Source organism: Sinocyclocheilus grahami, unplaced genomic scaffold, assembly GCF_001515645.1.
Source record: "Sinocyclocheilus grahami isolate Dianchi unplaced genomic scaffold, SAMN03320097.WGS_v1.1 scaffold354.1, whole genome shotgun sequence".
NCBI classification, from domain to species: domain Eukaryota; kingdom Metazoa; phylum Chordata; class Actinopteri; order Cypriniformes; family Cyprinidae; genus Sinocyclocheilus; species Sinocyclocheilus grahami.
The window spans coordinates 707,857-726,604 of record NW_015505533.1 but is presented as its reverse complement, the minus strand read 5'-3'; the positions used below and the strand labels follow the sequence as shown (position 1 = coordinate 726,604).

The window sequence follows — 18,748 nt, the reverse complement described above, 5'->3', positions numbered from 1 at the left end:
ATGCTAAGAACAGCATGAGAGCTTGAGGACAGTCACTTCTCTTCACTCATGTATTGATAATGCAGGACTGGTGTTTTGCTTTGTTTTGAGTAGTTTTGCTCATATCAAAGGTCACTGGCAAACTGAGCAAGATTAATTAAGAATTCAACTAACAAGCAACTGTGTTACAGCAAATACCCAAATTATGCGTTAAATATAGTCTGTAAGACAGAAATATCCTGTATGTAGTAAGAAGAGTAAATTATTCTGAATACTGACATTTTAAGCCGTGACCAGTAGTCTAATAAGAGCACTTGGTGTTTCCCTTTGAATATGGTTCACTCACATTGCGTTAACTTAACACATATGGGGAAGCTCAGTTTCTCCGAATTATTCAATTATTCAATTCAAGTTTATTTGTATAGCGCTTTTCACGATACAAATAGAAACAACTTTATAGAAAATTTAAGTTTCTACGTGATATTTAGTAGTAGCTTATCAGTGGTCAAGTTGATGTCCATATGGCAGAAATCTACAGTAAAAATCATGTAATCAAACAGATGGTGAATACTATTAACAGCAGTGATTATATGTTGTGATTAAACTTATAGCAAAATGTGGTAGTTCTGTATGTTGTTCCGGTTCAGGTGTTCGGTCATCTCAGGTCTTTGTAAGGGCTGGATCCAGACTGAAGCTTGTGTAATTCCTAGTTACCTCAGGATGTCCATCCCGCAGCAGAAACAGAGAAACAAATAGAGACATAATTAGCGTAGCTGCTGTTCTAACCAAGCAAAAGAGTGATAATGTGCATTTGATCAGATATAACTGAAGTACAAGGTTATATTATGTGAATGCTTGGCTATAGAGATGTGCCTTTAATTTAGACTTAAACAGAGAGAGTGTGTCTGAACCCCGAAAGTTATCAGGAAGGCTATTCCAGAGTTTGGGAGCCAAATGTGAAAAAGCTCTAAATTTAATATCTTTCTTGAAGCTGCACGAATAAATGCCATTTCAGCCTGCCAAAACGAGCAGGGCCATCTGCTACTATAAGTTGGCACTGCTTATTTTAATATCCAGATAGCCCCTCATCACAGACCATTCTTGAGATTCACGTTTGAGGGGTGGTTTGACAGCATACAGTCCTCCCGTTTGTAACTGTCTCTGTCACCACACACCTTTATGAAGTGCGTGGATGTGGCACTCTCCCCTCTGAGAAAGACCCAGTCGGACTCGGAGCATGACTTTTGTGCCCACAGGTCATTGCTCCTCTGTCACTTGGAATCAGGGTCAATAAAAACTCCCTGTCTCCAAGGCAGTGAATCACTTTCCTGGGAACACATTTCAATTAAGCCCAGATGCGGGCCTGGCTCGGAATGATCGCTGAAAGTTCTCTTCCCCTCAGGACTTTCCATAGGATGCTGGGCCTGACGGTAGCCACGTCCTCAGTAGTTCCATTGGGCCCACTTTATTTGCAGCCCCTTCAGTACTGGCTAAAACCCATGTCCCGTCCCGTGCTTGGCATCTGGAATGCCTCTGCCTCAAGGTGACTCACAGTTGTGGCCCCATGGAAGGCCCCTCGCCTGTATCAGACAGGTACTCAGCTGGGACTGGTTTCCAGAAGGAAGGTGGTCATGATGACAGATGCTTTCAACTCAGGTTCCAACTAGGCTCCTGGTCCAGGAAACATATAAACAACCTGGAAATGATGGTGTTTGTCCTGGCTCTCAAAACGCTCCTGTTAGCCCTAAAGAGGTACCACATCCTGGTCCATTCCGACATCATGACAGTGGTGGCCTACATAAACCACCAAGGTGGTGTCAGGTCGTGGCCTCTATAGAAGTTGGTGAGGCGCTTCCTCATATGGGCACACTAAAGGCAGTGCACTTGATGGACATGTTGAACCAGGGAGTGGGCATGCAGTGGGGCAAAAAAGTATTTAGTCAGCCACCAATTGTGCAAGTTCTCCCACTTAAAAAGATGAGAGAGGCCTGTAATTTTCATCATAGGTATACCTCAACTATGAGAGACAAAATGAGAAAAAAAATCCAGAAAATCACATTGTAGGATTTTTAAAGAATTTATTTGCAAATTATGGTGGAAAACAAGTATTTGGTCAATAACAAAATTTCATCTCAATACTTTGTTAAATACCCTTTGTTGGCAATGACAGAGGTCAAACATTTTCTGTAAGTCTTCACAAGGTTTTCACACACGGTTGCTGGTATTTTGGCCCATTCCTCAAGAGCAGAGGGGAATGGAGACTCCACCCCAAAACAGTTCAAATGATCTCGGAGGTCTTTGGGAAGGCAGAGGTCAACCTGTCGCTTCAGAAGACAGCTCTCGTTGCCCAATATTTTTCTCAAAGGAACCAGAAGTGCTAGCCCATGAATCAGGTCAGGACTATTTTAAGTCAGGGAGAACAGATGCTCGGTCCTTCTGGTGGCCCCCTCTGGAGAAACCAATCGTGGTTCCCAGAGTTAAGGTCCTTACACACCGAGTGCGGAATTTACGTTTGCGGGGGGTTTTTTCATATTCATCATCCTAAAAATTCGTCACGCACAAAAACCTTGCACACTAATTAATCTGTTGTGAAAAAATTTGCAAAACAATACAAAATGGAGTCTTTAAGCAGTGAGGATGATTTTGTTGTCCTCTCTCTTCTTAAAAAGAGAAAAAGAAAGGAAATATTGGGTCCATCCAATCCTGAGATTGCGTAGAGAGAAAGGATAGTTCACTTATCAAGGAGCTGCGGGATTATCCTGAGCGATTCAAAGTTTATTTCAGGATGTCAGTGGCTCAGTTTGATGCTTTGCTAGCGATACTGGAGCCACATATTAAAATGTTTAAGTCTTTATATATTCCATCTCTTTGTATTCTGCACTTTGTTTGTTATACAGTACAGTATGTGTACACATCCACCCTATAATGATAAAGATCCGCCTTTATCATTATTATAAATCATTATTATAGATTTTTTCGTTAAATTATTTCACGCAGTAGATTACCTTTGTTTTTGAAGGGAATACACCCCTGATCTACCTAAATAACTAAATGTCTATCTTCGCGCGAATCATTCGTGATCCAGCTTCACCTACAGATGAAGTGAGTGTAAGGTTTTTTTTTATGAATCTTTGCAAATCGGCTTTCCTAATAATGTGCTAATTAGCAAGTTTCACAATGAATGTGGCTAAAGTTTACTGTCTCTCAGAGAGCGGCTTCGGAAGAGAGGGGCGGGGTCAGCAGAGCTCATTTGCATTTAAAGTGACGTGCAATAAAACGGCTTGCTGTAGACAGAGCTGTTTGTAGACAGAGCTGTTTTTGACAGGGTAAAAACGGTGTTGTTTTACACTACCATTGAGAAATTTTAACCTAACTATGTTACAGACTTTTCATTAAGACCCTAAAGAATCTTTTGGAAAATGGGTATCCGATGACCCCTTGGTTGTCAGGCCTATTAGGGTCATTTTTTGTCCGAACACTCTACTATCATGGCCTGGGTCTCACTGATTCCAGGTTAATTCTGCCCTTATAGATTCTGCCCTTAGTGCCCTCACCTTGAGCGGGGCTTGTAGGATGGCTTTTTGTTCTGCGCTTGTAGCACGGTGCTATTGGATATCGTTCCCCATACAGTAAGTGTTAAGTTAATGCAATGTGAGTGAACTATATTGATAGGGAACATTCCGGTTACTAATGTAACCTCAGGGAATAAGCATTGCATAGCTGGCTGTGCTACTATGCTGCACCTAAGTTGATGCTGCTGCTTACCAGTCGAAATATTCTGATGAAATGCCATTTAGTGCCAACTTATATAGGCAGATGGTCCATCAGCTTTGGAGGGCTGAAATGCAGTTTGTTTATGCAGCTACACAAGCATTATCAAAAGTTAGGTTAACGCAATACCCATTCCCGTTATCTAAGTGAACCAAGGTGACGTTTGATCCAGCTTCACCTACAGATGAAGTGAGTGTAAGGTTTTTTTTTATGAATCTTTGCAAATCGGCTTTCCTAATAATGTGCTAATTAGCAAGTTTCACAATGAATGTGGCTAAAGTTTACTGTCTCTCAGAGAGCGGCTTCGGAAGAGAGGGGCGGGGTCAGCAGAGCTCATTTGCATTTAAAGTGACGTGCAATAAAACGGCTTGCTGTAGACAGAGCTGTTTGTAGACAGAGCTGTTTTTGACAGGGTAAAAACGGTGTTGTTTTACACTACCATTGAGAAATTTTAACCTAACTATGTTACAGACTTTTCATTAAGACCCTAAAGAATCTTTTGGAAAATGGGTATCCGATGACCCCTTTAAGACCGCTGAACCAACCTGTGCCCCTGGCGGTTGTCAGGCCTATTAGGGCCATTTTTTGTCCGAACACTCTACTATCATGGCCTGGGTCTCACTGATTCCAGGTTAATTCTGCCCTTATAGATTCTGCCCTTAGTGCCCTCACCTTGAGCGGGGCTTGTAGGATGGCTTTTTGTTCTGCGCTTGTAGCACGGTGCTATTGGATATCGTTCCCCATACAGTAAGTGTTAAGTTAATGCAATGTGAGTGAACTATATTGATAGGGAACATTCCGGTTACTAATGTAACCTCAGGGAATAAGCATTGCATAGCTGGCTGTGCTACTATGCTGCACCTAAGTTGATGCTGCTGCTTACCAGTCGAAATATTCTGATGAAATGCCATTTAGTGCCAACTTATATAGGCAGATGGTCCATCAGCTTTGGAGGGCTGAAATGCAGTTTGTTTATGCAGCTACACAAGCATTATCAAAAGTTAGGTTAACGCAATACCCATTCCCGTTATCTAAGTGAACCAAGGTGACGTTAGCAACCAGAGCATTTTTTTTGCATTTATGGGAAAGTCGAGAAACTGCAACAATGCTGCAAGAATTTAACTGTAATTATTTATGTAAGTGCCTGGATTTGATAAATCAAAAAAGAAAAATCAATGATATGCGTTTTTTTGTTATACTGTGCAGCATCAATGAGATGTAATCTCATCTGTCACACTTTACATTAGAGCATTAAGTGTATTGAATAAATATTTTAGTTATAGTTATCTATTTTTGAGGTAACTGTGTTTGAAGTAAATATAGAGTGAGTGTTTATGAAAGAGTGCAGTGTTTGCGCTGATGTGCTGCTGTTGGGTGGAGTAGGAGGATATTTGTTATTCCAAACAGTTCCCTGTAAAAGAGCTGTAGAGTTCCGCTCTCCGCACACCTCGAACCACTCGCTCCTGAGGAACACATGGTGAGTCATTTCACTTTTCTAACCCACAAAACAAAAGACAGAAGGTAAACATCAGTATTCAGTTCCTGGTTTACAAATGAATACATTCAGTGTATTATCTGTTTTCAGGTTCCCTCTTCAGTTGTTAAATGGGTTATAACCTGCCATGAAATATTTTACATAAACACAGAATATAGCAGCTTTCATTTACATTTTAATTTATGTGAATCATTCTTTCAAATAACGATTCTTTTACTGTAAAAAAAATTGTTCAATAAGTCAGTAAGTGTTTTTACATTAACTTAGATTTTTTTTTAATAAAAATAAATTAGGCCATTTTCAGCTTCTTTAAAAGTTATACAAGATTTAACCCTTTTTAAAGCCAGTTTAATATAATTTAAGGTTAAAAAAAAAAACTTAAATGTTTAGGTACAATCAACTTTTAAAACTGTTTAAGGCAGCAATTTATTTATTTTTTTATTTTTTTACAGCCCTTTTAACCATGGTTTTATTATAGTAAAAGTGAAGTAACCATGGCTTTTTGGCATACTGACTACCATCTGTATAACAACAGTTTTACTACAAATGCCATGGATAAACTATGGTTAGTGTAGCAAAACCATGAGTCATCTGTGGTTACCGTAGTTTAATTACAGTAGCCTAACCATGTTTTTTTTGTAGTAAAACCAATTGTCAGTTTTCGTAAGGGAATGTTTGAAGTATTGATGCTACATATTAATATTATTTAATTTGGCAGAAGCCATAGATCAAAAGGTTTCTCTCTCTCTCTCTCTCTCTCTCTGTGCTCTTTCAGTCTCTTGTGAACTGAGTGGGAATCCAGACAGCATCCAGTGTGTGTGTTTGAGTGTGTGTGTGAGTGTGTCATGAGTGTGTGGCCCCTGCTGCTGGTCTCTGTGCCGCTGTGTATCTTCACACGGGCGCTGGAGAGGATCGAGCTCCGGCCGGATCATGCGCTCACCTGTGGACAGGTAGGCTACAGTACGGTCAATGAGTCAGTCTTCCTAGATAGACAGTTCACTTTTTAAAGTTAGTAATAAACAAGCATATCGAGGCTAAAGTAGCTACAATTAGCTGAAAACATAAAACTGTTATAAACCTGTTTCCGTCCTGCTTTCTAACTGTTGTTAGTGTAGTAGATACTGTTGATTCACTGAGGTTTCAGCTCAGACATGTTTCTACATGGATACAGTTACTGGGAATCTGCCTGTTTGCTGAGGGGCAGTGTGTGTGTGTGTGTGTGGTTCATTATTATATTATAGGGACAAAATATCCCTTATATAATATATTATATTATAGGGACATTTCTTGGTCCTCATGAGGAGACAAGTTAAAAATCAGGCAGAATGAAGTGTTTTGAGAATCTAAAAATGTTTGTAGTTTTATGTGAAAGGTAGATTTTTACGTGTGTGTGTGTGTGTGTGTGTGTGTCTGTCATAGAGTGGGTGGACTTTTGTCAGTTTTACGACGTTTTCTTGTTTGCTGTGGAGAGTTGTGTGCATGTGTTTAGTTTTCTGTATATGTGCACACATGCGCTTAGTGTGCAAAGCCAGCAGAGACATGCTGTTATCTACAACAATCTATGCATATCAAAAAATACCACTACATTTGCATGCATATACAACTGTAATACAGTTTTGTTTTACTGAAATGACAGTAATATAGTCCTAAATGTAATTATTTTATATTTTTATCCCTGAGTCTTGATGATCCTGAAATATAGGTGTTGTTGCCTTTAAGCAAAATAAGCAAAACATTTGGATTTTGTCATGAAATATGACCTGTGCATGTTTTATGAATATATGGCTTTCTGTGTATACTGTATGTGTGTGTGTGTGTGATTTCTGTTAGTGTGCTAATATGACTGAATGTTTGTTCATTGTTTTGTCTCTGTAGGGTATCATTCACTGTGAAGTAAAATCAGGTAAGAAAACATAGACTAATGTGTGAATCAGCGTATGGCAGATATTTCACATGACCAGCAAAACTTCACTGGCTTAATTTGTCTAATTGTCTTGTTGTAGGGGGCCCTACTTGCATTCAGGATGATGAGCATGTCTATGTGAGCAGTCTAGACGCCTACATCGTGCAGTGCCAAAAGCAGCAGACATGGAGCTTGTGCCTGAAAGTCCTGGTGAACGTCACAGTCACAGGTATGTCATGGCAGTAGATTTGGGGGCTGAGTTTCTCTGAACCACAGGATTATTTCTTGAGGTGTGTTGATGCTGTGTTAGATGCAGATCAACCTGTGACTGGTGATGGCAGTGGTGATGAAAAGGCAGAGGAAATGCATGGAGGCGCTCATCAAGAAGACCTCGACAACATGACGCCTGCCTTCGCTGTTTGTGTGTGTTTTTCGTACTCTTCACAGAGCCACTCCAGCATGCTCTGGTTCACAGTCCGTTCTTCAGCGTTTGATGACAGCACTACTCTGCAGGTCAAACACAGGATCTATCTATCCATCCATTCATCTATCTATCCATCCATCCATCTATCCATCCATTCAGCTTTCAAATCTCTTTCATATCTCTCTTTAATCTGCTCAAGTATTCTGATAAGACAAGGTTTACATACCTTTCAAACCCTTCAAAGTTCTCTCAAGACTAGACTTAAAGCCTCAGCTTCAGACTATTTTCAAATTTTGGGCAAGCCTTTGTCAGGCTAACATTTAAAGTTCAATATTTAAACATTTTCTAGTTTGGTTTTGATTTGTAAAGTGTTGCACTGCATGAGCTGATCAGATGTGTGTGTCGTAGGTGTGGATGTCTTTTGTGGTGAACATACCGAAGGCAGAACTCGGCAATTTTGTCCTAGTCCATTCTTCATACTCAAACTCCACTAAACGTGTCGTTCTCCCTTCAGAAGAAGAAGGTAAATATGCTGTAAAACATGCACACCTCTTTCACTATGTATTTGAGACGCATAAATGACTGCTTAACATTTGTTGATGGATGGCATCAATACATCTTTCTATTTTTTACAGCGTGTTCCAAGGGTTTGGATGCCATCTTCTGTAAAGGTAAGTTAATAGGTTTACCTGTCTAGTTTACGTGACTGGTAGAGTGACAGTAATAAAGTTGCAGATCATGGGTTCAATTTCCATGGCATCATGTAGTTTGAATGCACTGTAAAGTTTACATTGCATCAGTGAATGCCAACAAACTTTGTGTAAAAAGCAGCAACTGAAGTTACCATGAAATCAAATATTACTGACTATAACTTTTTATGAAAGTCAAATAATTGAAATAAAATTGTATTTGTAATTAAAAGAAAATATATAGAATATATGAAGCGAGAAATGTTCTCTCAATTCCAACTGCTTTTATTTCCTGCTAATTTCTTAACGTGTAAATGTTTGTTGAAAACGAAAAACATAAAAAGTTAAACAACTGACACATAAACTGAACAAGTTTCGCAGGCCTTTGACAAACAGAAAGAGAATAATGAGTCCCTGAACAAAGTGTGGGGGAAGGGGTGTGCATCTCATCCTCATGGAAGGCACCAGATTTGCCAGGTCTTGCTGTGAGATGTTACTCCACTCTTCCACCAAGGCACTGGCAAGCTCTCAAACACATCTGGAGGGACTAGGGTTGCAAAAGGGGCGGAACAATTCTGGTAAACTTCCAAAAATGGTTACACATGGTTTGCCACAGCAAGGACGATCAGCTGTCCTTCCTATCTCCCTGCAACTCTGTCTTATTACATTACAGACATTGGAGTTTATTGCTCTGGCCACACCTGCAGTCCTCATGCCTCCCTGCAGAAGGATCTTGGCATGATCTTCGCAGGTGATCAGGAACCCTGGACCTCTTTACTTTCCTGAGTTATTATAGCTATAACATTAGTTGCCTGCTGGAAGGCCCAGTTTTAACTTTGTGACAGGGTTATTTAGATGCTAATTTAATATCTGTTGGTAATTGATGCACCATGTATCCCAACAAGATATCCAGTGCCTCCACCATACTTTATCACAAAGGTGAACGCAGAAACAGAGTTTATGGACATGGTGGTGTCAGAGCATACATAGAGTTCAAGAGAGCCCTCTGTGGCTGTATCAGAGCAGACATAGAGCTTATGAGTGGATGCTGCCACCTTGGGAGGAAAAGGGGAAGTGTATGCGATCCAAACATACAAGATGGCAGTTCCCATTACAGGAAATGCAGTCAACAGTGAAAAGACCTCTGGGACCATTGAACTTGGGACCACTGGATGAGGGAGGACTGAGGCCACCAGACTGGGGACCAGCAGACTTGGAATCACTGAGGTGGAGCTCAGGTTGGAGCAGGCAGAGCGGATGGCCAGAGCGGAGCCAGCGGATCTGGTGACCAGGGTGGAGCCAGTGGAGCAAGAGGCCAGGGAGGAGCTGGCAGGTCTGGTGGTCAGGGTGGAGCTGGAGACCACCATGGTGGATCAGGCAGAACTGTCACAAAAAGCACAGAGTGGTTACTAATGGCCTCTGTGGTAAAGAGTTCAGGGACGACCTCCGTGGTCAGGACAGAAACGCCTAGGGATCATTCTTGTGGCCTCAGATGCGACGTTCTTGATGCACAGAAACACTGGTGTGGTGTCCATGATGGCTGAAGACTCTAGTGTCTTGAGTCTCTCAGTCACTCTAGTGAAGACTACTGAACGCCAGTCTCGTCCTCCCCGAGATGAGTACAATGGCTGAGATGATGCAGGCTGATAACATAAGTGGTGGCTCAAGCCCCGCGTCTCCCGAAGCTTGAGGAGCATAGCCCCCCCCCAAAAAATGAAGATGATGGATGCTTTTCCCTTCCTCCCACAGTAAAGGGGGATCCACTTAGTTGAAGAGCGTGCTCCACAAATTGCTGAAAAGTCCCTCAAGGACCAGCACAGGATAGTTGTGTGTGTAGTGGTTCATTAAGTCCAGCACGATAAAAGGTTATGAGTGAATTGTCCGTAAAGTGGGTGTGGTAGGCCAGGTCCAAAAACTCATGGGTGTGGTCCTTGAGGGAATGCTATCCCTGGTGAAGAAGGATCAGATGGACTCCTGCTAGATCCATAACAATGGTCAGTTGTTCTGTAATGTTGGTGCAGGTGCAAACAGCGGAGGTGATCTATTTGCAGGGAGTTTAATGAAGTAAAATAAACAAAGAACCAGAAACACAGATAACCAGGAACAAAAACATGCATGGGTAAACTGAAGAAGTTTATTGCCACAGATGTTTGCACATACAAGGAATTTGTTTTAGTGTCACAAGCTTCCAGTACACAGAGACAACAACACACAGATAAAAAAATAATAATATGAGAATAAAAAGACACATATGTATATATAAATAAACAAAACATGGAAAAATACATAGAAAAATAAAATAAATGTTATTTATTTTACATTCAACAACTGACAAAGCACAGGGAAAACACAGGGACTGTTTATACACAGGAGAACAAAATGGACGAATGAGCTGATATGGGAACTAACATGCAGATGGATGTGGTCCAATGAGTGGCTATGGCTACTAATGAGGATAAATATAGAGACAAACAAGGCACACAGCAGACAGGGGCAAAACACACACACACACAAACACACACACACACACACATCCAGTGCCTCCACCATACTTTATCACAAAGGTGAACGCAGAAACAGAGTTTATGGACATGGTGGTGTCAGAGCATACATAGAGTTCAAGAGAGCCCTCTGTGGCTGTATCAGAGCAGACATAGAGCTTATGAGTGGATGCTGCCACCTTGGGAGGAAAAGGGGAAGTGTATGCGATCCAAACATACAAGATGGCAGTTCCCATTACAGGAAATGCAGTCAACAGTGAAAAGACCTCTGGGACCATTGAACTTGGGACCACTGGATGAGGGAGGACTGAGGCCACCAGACTGGGGACCAGCAGACTTGGAATCACTGAGGTGGAGCTCAGGTTGGAGCAGGCAGAGCGGATGGCCAGAGCGGAGCCAGCGGATCTGGTGACCAGGGTGGAGCCAGTGGAGCAAGAGGCCAGGGAGGAGCTGGCAGGTCTGGTGGTCAGGGTGGAGCTGGAGACCACCATGGTGGATCAGGCAGAACTGTCACAAAAAGCACAGAGTGGTTACTAATGGCCTCTGTGGTAAAGAGTTCAGGGACGACCTCCGTGGTCAGGACAGAAACGCCTAGGGATCATTCTTGTGGCCTCAGATGCGACGTTCTTGATGCACAGAAACACTGGTGTGGTGTCCATGATGGCTGAAGACTCTAGTGTCTTGAGTCTCTCAGTCACTCTAGTGAAGACTACTGAACGCCAGTCTCGTCCTCCCCGAGATGAGTACAATGGCTGAGATGATGCAGGCTGATAACATAAGTGGTGGCTCAAGCCCCGCGTCTCCCGAAGCTTGAGGAGCATAGCCCCCCCCCAAAAAATGAAGATGATGGATGCTTTTCCCTTCCTCCCACAGTAAAGGGGGATCCACTTAGTTGAAGAGCGTGCTCCACAAATTGCTGAAAAGTCCCTCAAGGACCAGCACAGGATAGTTGTGTGTGTAGTGGTTCATTAAGTCCAGCACGATAAAAGGTTATGAGTGAATTGTCCGTAAAGTGGGTGTGGTAGGCCAGGTCCAAAAACTCATGGGTGTGGTCCTTGAGGGAATGCTATCCCTGGTGAAGAAGGATCAGATGGACTCCTGCTAGATCCATAACAATGGTCAGTTGTTCTGTAATGTTGGTGCAGGTGCAAACAGCGGAGGTGATCTATTTGCAGGGAGTTTAATGAAGTAAAATAAACAAAGAACCAGAAACACAGATAACCAGGAACAAAAACATGCATGGGTAAACTGAAGAAGTTTATTGCCACAGATGTTTGCACATACAAGGAATTTGTTTTAGTGTCACAAGCTTCCAGTACACAGAGACAACAACACACAGATAAAAAAATAATAATATGAGAATAAAAAGACACATATGTATATATAAATAAACAAAACATGGAAAAATACATAGAAAAATAAAATAAATGTTATTTATTTTACATTCAACAACTGACAAAGCACAGGGAAAACACAGGGACTGTTTATACACAGGAGAACAAAATGGACGAATGAGCTGATATGGGAACTAACATGCAGATGGATGTGGTCCAATGAGTGGCTATGGCTACTAATGAGGATAAATATAGAGACAAACAAGGCACACAGCAGACAGGGGCAAAACACACACACACACAAACACACACACACACACACTCACAGGGAACATGTAACAGGTCTGTTCATAGTTTTGGAGACTTTCTAAGCCCAAAACCCAATTAGTGTCTGCAGTCTCCAACTGTGATTCTTATAGATTCATTGGCTACATAAACAATCCTCCAATCCTCCTCACTGTGTGGGGCCAGTATATATAATTTTTTGCACACAAATTTTGGAGAAAAACATTTTTATGATTATTTTGAATCAAAGAACAAGTTTTGTCTGTTTAGCTCATATTTACCAAGGGTGCCAATATTAGTAGAGGACACAGTAAATGCCAATCTGATTTAGTCAAAGAGGTTTTTTCAAAGATGTGGTGCAGGCCCATCAGTGGCCCACTAGAATCTCCTCTCATTGGCTTTGTTTTCCAGTAGCTCCCAAGCTGCACAAGAAAACTGACAATGTGACAGGAGCAATGATACTGTATGTGGCCAATGCAGATCAAGAGAGATTTCAGGAGTTTAACGCGTGCCAGAAGCTGGACAGGAAGGGACCCTGTGTTAAGGTGGAATGGGTATGTCACGCTGCTCTGTAATACATTTACATTTAATTACTTTATTTAAGTTTTAACTTGTTTGTCTGTCTCTTCCTTATTGTAAAGAAAAATGCCAGCCATGAGTTTAAGATTTCACTCAGCTCTGTCGCCCCCTGTCTGTGCTTTGAGGTAATGCCTCAAATAATTTATTTACATTTATATTGATTCATTTAGCAGACACTTTTATCTAAATTGACTTAAGAGGAATACAAGGGATTCATCATAAACAGACAATACAACACAAGAAATGTTTGTAATACAAAGTTTCAGACATAGTTTACAATAGTACAAGCTACAGGGAGGGATTAAGCAAAAGTTTAATTGAATTATTAAAGGGGTCATATGATGCTGCTAAAAAGAACATTATTTTGTGTATTTTATTCCCTCAGCGACCAGCACGGATCAACTCTAGGCATGACGGAGCGGATATCGTCCTCTTTTGGAAGACCAAACAAAGTAGTTTCACTTTCACAACGAATCACACAGCGCCTTCACAACATGGCGGCAGCAACAGCGAGAATAAAAGTTACGCCTTCTTTCTTTGCGTGAACATTTGGGCGGCGTTATGCAAATCTTCCCACATAGTGACGTAGACATATTGGGGGCGTGTTAGAACGAGGCGTTTTAGGTAGGTGTGGCTGACTCTGAACTTTTATAAAGAATATCTCTTTGGATTTGAGACTTTAGTCTTTGCAACTTTACAGATCTTCTTTATGCACCAAGAGCTTGTAACACTCCAAAGAGAAAGGAACAATTGAAATCGCTTCATATGACCCCTTTAAACAAATAAATAGAAAAGCATCATATATTAAATTGTTGCATGCAAACATACAGAATGAATGTGTTATATAAGTTACATTGACTGAAGACTGAAAGCTAATACAGTGTTTTTTTTTATTAGAACGTGAAAATTGTTAAAAAACTGTCTACCACGAAATAAATATTAGCTAGTAATGTTATTCTTTTTGCAGTTTTTCTTGCTTTTTAACTGATGCTTATTCTGTTTCTACTTTTGCATAGATTTGGGGACAATTTCTCCGAAGAGAGTATTGCCCATTTTTGAACGAAACAGGTACAGTATGGCATTCAAAAATATTCTGAATATTTAGCCACACCTTGATAAAATCAAAGAGTTTACAGGCTGGAAGTGGCTTTCTAGTGGGCACACTCTTTTCACGTTGAACCAAAGAGAATACAGCATTTCACATTTCACTTTAAAACCTCCATTCCACAGGCTCTGTAGATTTCCACTGTAAGCTTCATATACTATAATTGGGACTTTCGTTTTTTTTTTGACAAATTGAAGAAAGCATTGAAATGATATTCTTCGATAATCGTGCATGCTACAGATGCTGTCCAGAGAGCGTCAGCTCAGTAAATAACAATGCAGCCAGTGCAAGCACTGTAACATCATGAGTGTCTGGATCTGGTTTCGTTCTCAGCTGTCTCAGGCTCCAGCGTGTCCATGTCTTTGGCAGAGAATAAAACTCGTCACAGGCAGCCAGTTCTGGTCTGGAGCCTCAGCGCCCCCTGCAGGCTGGAGGCTCAGCTGTGGTTGTGTAGGAAGGGCTCAGGACTGGACAGCAGCTGCCACGCGGTCAGCAGCAGATCTCAGGTCCACACCCGGCTGAACGACAGCTGGAAGGAGACCGACAACAGACACTGGGTGCGAACATGTTCTCGAGATGTCAAATATGGGATGGGACCAGTTACATGATGGTGAAGTTTAATATTCCGGGTTAGGGGTCCATTAAAATCATAAGAACAAGAACTGTAAGCAATAATAATGGTGAGGCTTCACTTACAGTATAAGTTAGAGAAAACCGTTTACTTCTCTGATACTTACTTTTTCTTTCATCTGTTGCAGCAGTTAGAAGGAGAGTTTTTACTAGTGGATCGTAATCCTTCATTGTGTATGCAGGTACATAAAACATATTTGATCACATTTGCAGTCTATTTCTGACATACCTGTGTGTTTTGGGGGACTGGCAGCATTGTGTCTCTTGTCCAGGTTAAAGTGTCAGGAATGGATGGTTACCTGGGACCAGTATGTCCTTTTGAAGGCAAGAGCTCACATCCATTAGTTCTGATTAGAGAGCAGTTTTAATGTGCCATAGTACTTCAGTACTGCAACATAATGCATTGCAGATGAAACAGACAGCGATTTAATAACAGCTCATTGTTTAACTGTTGCAGGGGAGAGGGCTCGCTGGAGCGTCCCGCTGGTGCTGTGTGCGCTGCTAGTGTGCCTGTCGGTGCTGGCAGCCTATGCAGTGCAAGGGACACTGAAGAGTGAGTAGAACACAGATTACACAAAAACATGAAGCAGCACAACTGCTTTCAACACTGATAATAATCAGAAATGTTTCTTGATTTCTGAAGATCATGTGACACTGAAGACTGGAGGAATGATGCTGAAAATTCAGCTTTGATCACAGAAATAAATTACAGTTTAACACATATTCACATAGAAAACAGCTGTTTTAAATTATAATAATGTTTCACTATATTACTGTTTATATTGTATTTTTGATCAAATAAATGCAACCTTGGTGAGCACAAGAGACTTCTCTCATATTAAAATAATAATATTAGCTGCAATAATAGCTGAAATGGTGCAACTATAATTTAACCCCATTAAAGCTATGAATTCATATGCGTGTGGAAAACAGTGGCATATGGTGGAAAATATGTGCTGTTGTAAGGTCAGCTGGTCATTATGGCATGGCAAGAAAGCACACTTGTGTATTATTACATGACCACAATAAATGCTGATTTGACCTGAAATTATGTGAGAAGAATGAGAGCGTGACATGAGAGACATATGAGAGACAACCATCCTAGGAAGTCAGTGGTTGGGACAACAGTCAATTAATCAGTCCTCAATGGGTATCTTTACATGCACTGATTTTCCTCAATCGGAATGAAGCCAATCCTATTTCAGATTCTGAAAGTTCTGATTATATGAACCCCAAATTTGGCAATACAATTTAGATTTTTGCTGCAATTGTGATTTTTGTGTAAAACGTGTATCTTTGTGAGCTGAAAGGGTTAGTTCACCCAAAAATGTAAATTCTGTCATTAATTACTCATCCTCATGTCGTTCCAAACCCGTAAGACCTTCCTTCATCTTCGGAACACAAATTAAGATATTTTTGATGAAATCTGAGAGCTCTCTGACCCTCCCATAGACAGCAAGGGTACTAACACGATCAAGGCACATAGTAAACGTAGTAAGGAGATCGGTAAAATAATCCATGTGACATCAGGCGTTCAACCGTAATTTTACAAAGCAGCGAGAATACTTTTTGTGCGCAAAAGAAAACAATAATAACATAATGTATTCAACAGTTCTTCTCCCCGAGTTACCATCTTCCGCCATTTTGGAGCGTACCCAGAACGTAATCAACGTAATCATCGTTGTTTACATTCAGTATGTGCGCGCTGTCTACTGAACGTAAACAAAGTCCCTTTCAAGGAAAGCCCGTTCACTCGGCGGCTGTATCTGCAACGCCTCCGGGCAGCTCAAACAAGACCAAGTCCTATCTAAATGACTAGATAGATCAAAAACTGCCTTGTGAACTCACAATTTAATTACATATTTCAAAGCAGCAACAAAATCTGAAATGAACTGCCCCATGAATGTTGTTGCTTATGCTCAAATAGCGTTAGAAAAGCTTATTTTTCAGGCTAGACAAGCCAATTATGACTGTGCATGCGCATCAGCTGCTCTAGCCTCAGGTTTCTATGGGAACCGGAGCTTCTAACGGCTGCTGCAGTGATGCAATGACTTTACCAATCAGCGATTGGCTCTTTCATTTAGTAGGCGGGACTATTCCGCCATATTGCGCGTTGCAGTTTCTCCCATTCGTAAGTATAGGAGTGAACCGTCTTTGTATATCTATAGTCTTTGATGTAAACAGTGTTGGGTGTTACTGTAATTAAATTACTTATCCACTGAAAAAGTGAAGTAGGGATTACTGCTCTTTTTTATGTAATTTAATTACAGTTACTTCTAAAGTACTTGCGTTACATAACAACAAAACATTGTGCTTTTGTAAAATAAAGAAAACAAACAGGGTGGGCTTTCTGCCGTCTCTGTCTCCGTGAACTTCTATCTGCAACGCGTCACAAAAATGAACCGAAACTCAGTGAATGCTTGACACACACAGCCATGAGAGATATAGAAAGCTTGAGGTGTCTACTTTTAAATGAACCAACTCAAATTGAAAACTAATATGGGCTTTATTCAGCGGAGGAGATCATTTCTGTAACTGTAAATGTATGAAATATGGTACTCATTGCTTTGAAAATCATTCAGATATTTTGCATAGTAATTCTATTTGTTAACCAAAAAAGGTTAAATTGTTTTGTTAAAATGTTTAAGTATTACATTTGTTTTAAAACTAAAAGGCTAAACTATTCCACGTTTGACTCAAATTGAAAGAATAAAGAGTTTAATTTCTATTGTCTCTGCTTTAATGTTTATAGGGATTTTAACTAAAATTAACAATTTAAATAATTAAGTTACTTATTGAGTAACTAAATTACTTTTCAGACAGAGTAATTAGAAAAATAATTTAAATACAATATTGATTATGTAATTATGTAAACAATGCTGATTACGTTGATTACGCAATACAATTTAGATTTTTGCTGCAATTGTGATTTTTGTGTGAAATGTGTGAAATCTTTGTGAGCTGAAGTGCTAATAACCCTTCTCTCTATAACAGGCTGCGTGTTCAGATGGCTGAAGGTGGACGATGTGAAGTGTGAGTTTCCTTCTTGCTCTCAGCTCTCATGCTGGTCAGTTCCTGTAGTTGTTGTGAGTGATGGTCATGTGATTTCAGCTGCGGCGGGGGGCATGGAGGTGCTGCTGGTGTGTCCTCCCGATGCGGACTGTGCCATCGCTGAGCTGGTGTGCCGCCAGTGCTCCAGTCTGTGCGCCGTGGGCTTCAGCGTCTCTCTGGACCTGTGGAGCCGCTCGGAGATCAGCGCCCTGGGGCCTGTGCCCTGGCTGCACTCCTGTATGGACCGGGTTCAGCAGCGCGGGGGCAAGGCGGTGCTGGTCCTGACCCAGGGGGCCTGCGAGCGAGCCGAGGAATGGGGCTGTCATGTTGCCCAGCGGAAACCGGAAGAAGAAAGGCAGACGTGGGTAAACAGGGGTGTCCAGTCACTGACGTGCTCCGAGGTCTTCGATGCATCGCTGAGCTGCATTCTGGCCGACTATCTGCTGGGTCAAGCCGGAGAGCGGTTCATCCTGGTCCGGTTTGATGAGCAGAGCCCTGTGACGACCCTGCCGGAGTTCTTCAGGGAGCTGCCTTTGTTCAGCCTGCCTTCTCAGAGTCTGGACTTCATAATGGAGCTGAGGCGAGGGGCTGGTAAGGGACAGAGTGTGTCAGAGCGGTGGCGTCCAGAGCAGTGTCACGCTCGCTCCGAGGGCTCCCTCAGGACTCTGTAGAGCCTGGGACAGAGGAAGCCTGGGAAACTGTCCCGCTACAGGCAGACCAGTCGAGCCCTGCTCTCCACACCAAAACACGCACTGAAGGCTGGGTCTAAACTAGTCTTAGCCAGACCTCTGATAAAAACACCACAGTAATCCACAGTACTCCAGTACATCAGTTAACATCTTGAGAAGACAAAAGCTGAAACAAATCCAGCATTAAGATGATTTTAATGCTAAAATACAAGTCCATAATAACTCTTCCTCCAGTGAAAAAGTGCATCTCCTGTTGTCTGTCACATCATAATCCAGCCACATATTTGTTCAGAGCTGTTTTGGCTTGTAAACG

General features: G+C 41.5%; 1 protein-coding gene across 2 annotated transcripts; it reads left to right on the top strand.

The window, feature by feature from the left end:
• The first annotated feature begins 5,169 nt into the window (after positions 1–5,169).
• LOC107548751 (interleukin-17 receptor C-like) lies at positions 5,170–18,591 on the top strand. 2 transcript variants are annotated; one of them, XM_016229560.1, is made up of 16 exons: positions 5,170–5,227; positions 6,021–6,195; positions 7,121–7,148; positions 7,249–7,377; positions 7,459–7,661; positions 7,981–8,095; positions 8,208–8,243; positions 12,796–12,935; positions 13,023–13,085; positions 13,977–14,028; positions 14,399–14,622; positions 14,824–14,877; positions 14,968–15,019; positions 15,153–15,248; positions 17,690–17,728; positions 17,807–18,591. In XM_016229560.1, exons 2-16 carry the CDS (start codon positions 6,091–6,093, stop codon positions 18,415–18,417), a joined length of 1,947 nt encoding a protein of 648 aa, XP_016085046.1. In that variant the 5' UTR covers positions 5,170–5,227; positions 6,021–6,090; the 3' UTR covers positions 18,418–18,591. The 2 variants fall into 2 exon arrangements, with proteins under 2 accessions (XP_016085046.1, XP_016085045.1); XM_016229559.1 differs by having other exon boundaries at positions 12,793–12,935.
• The last annotated feature ends 157 nt before the right edge of the window (positions 18,592–18,748 follow it).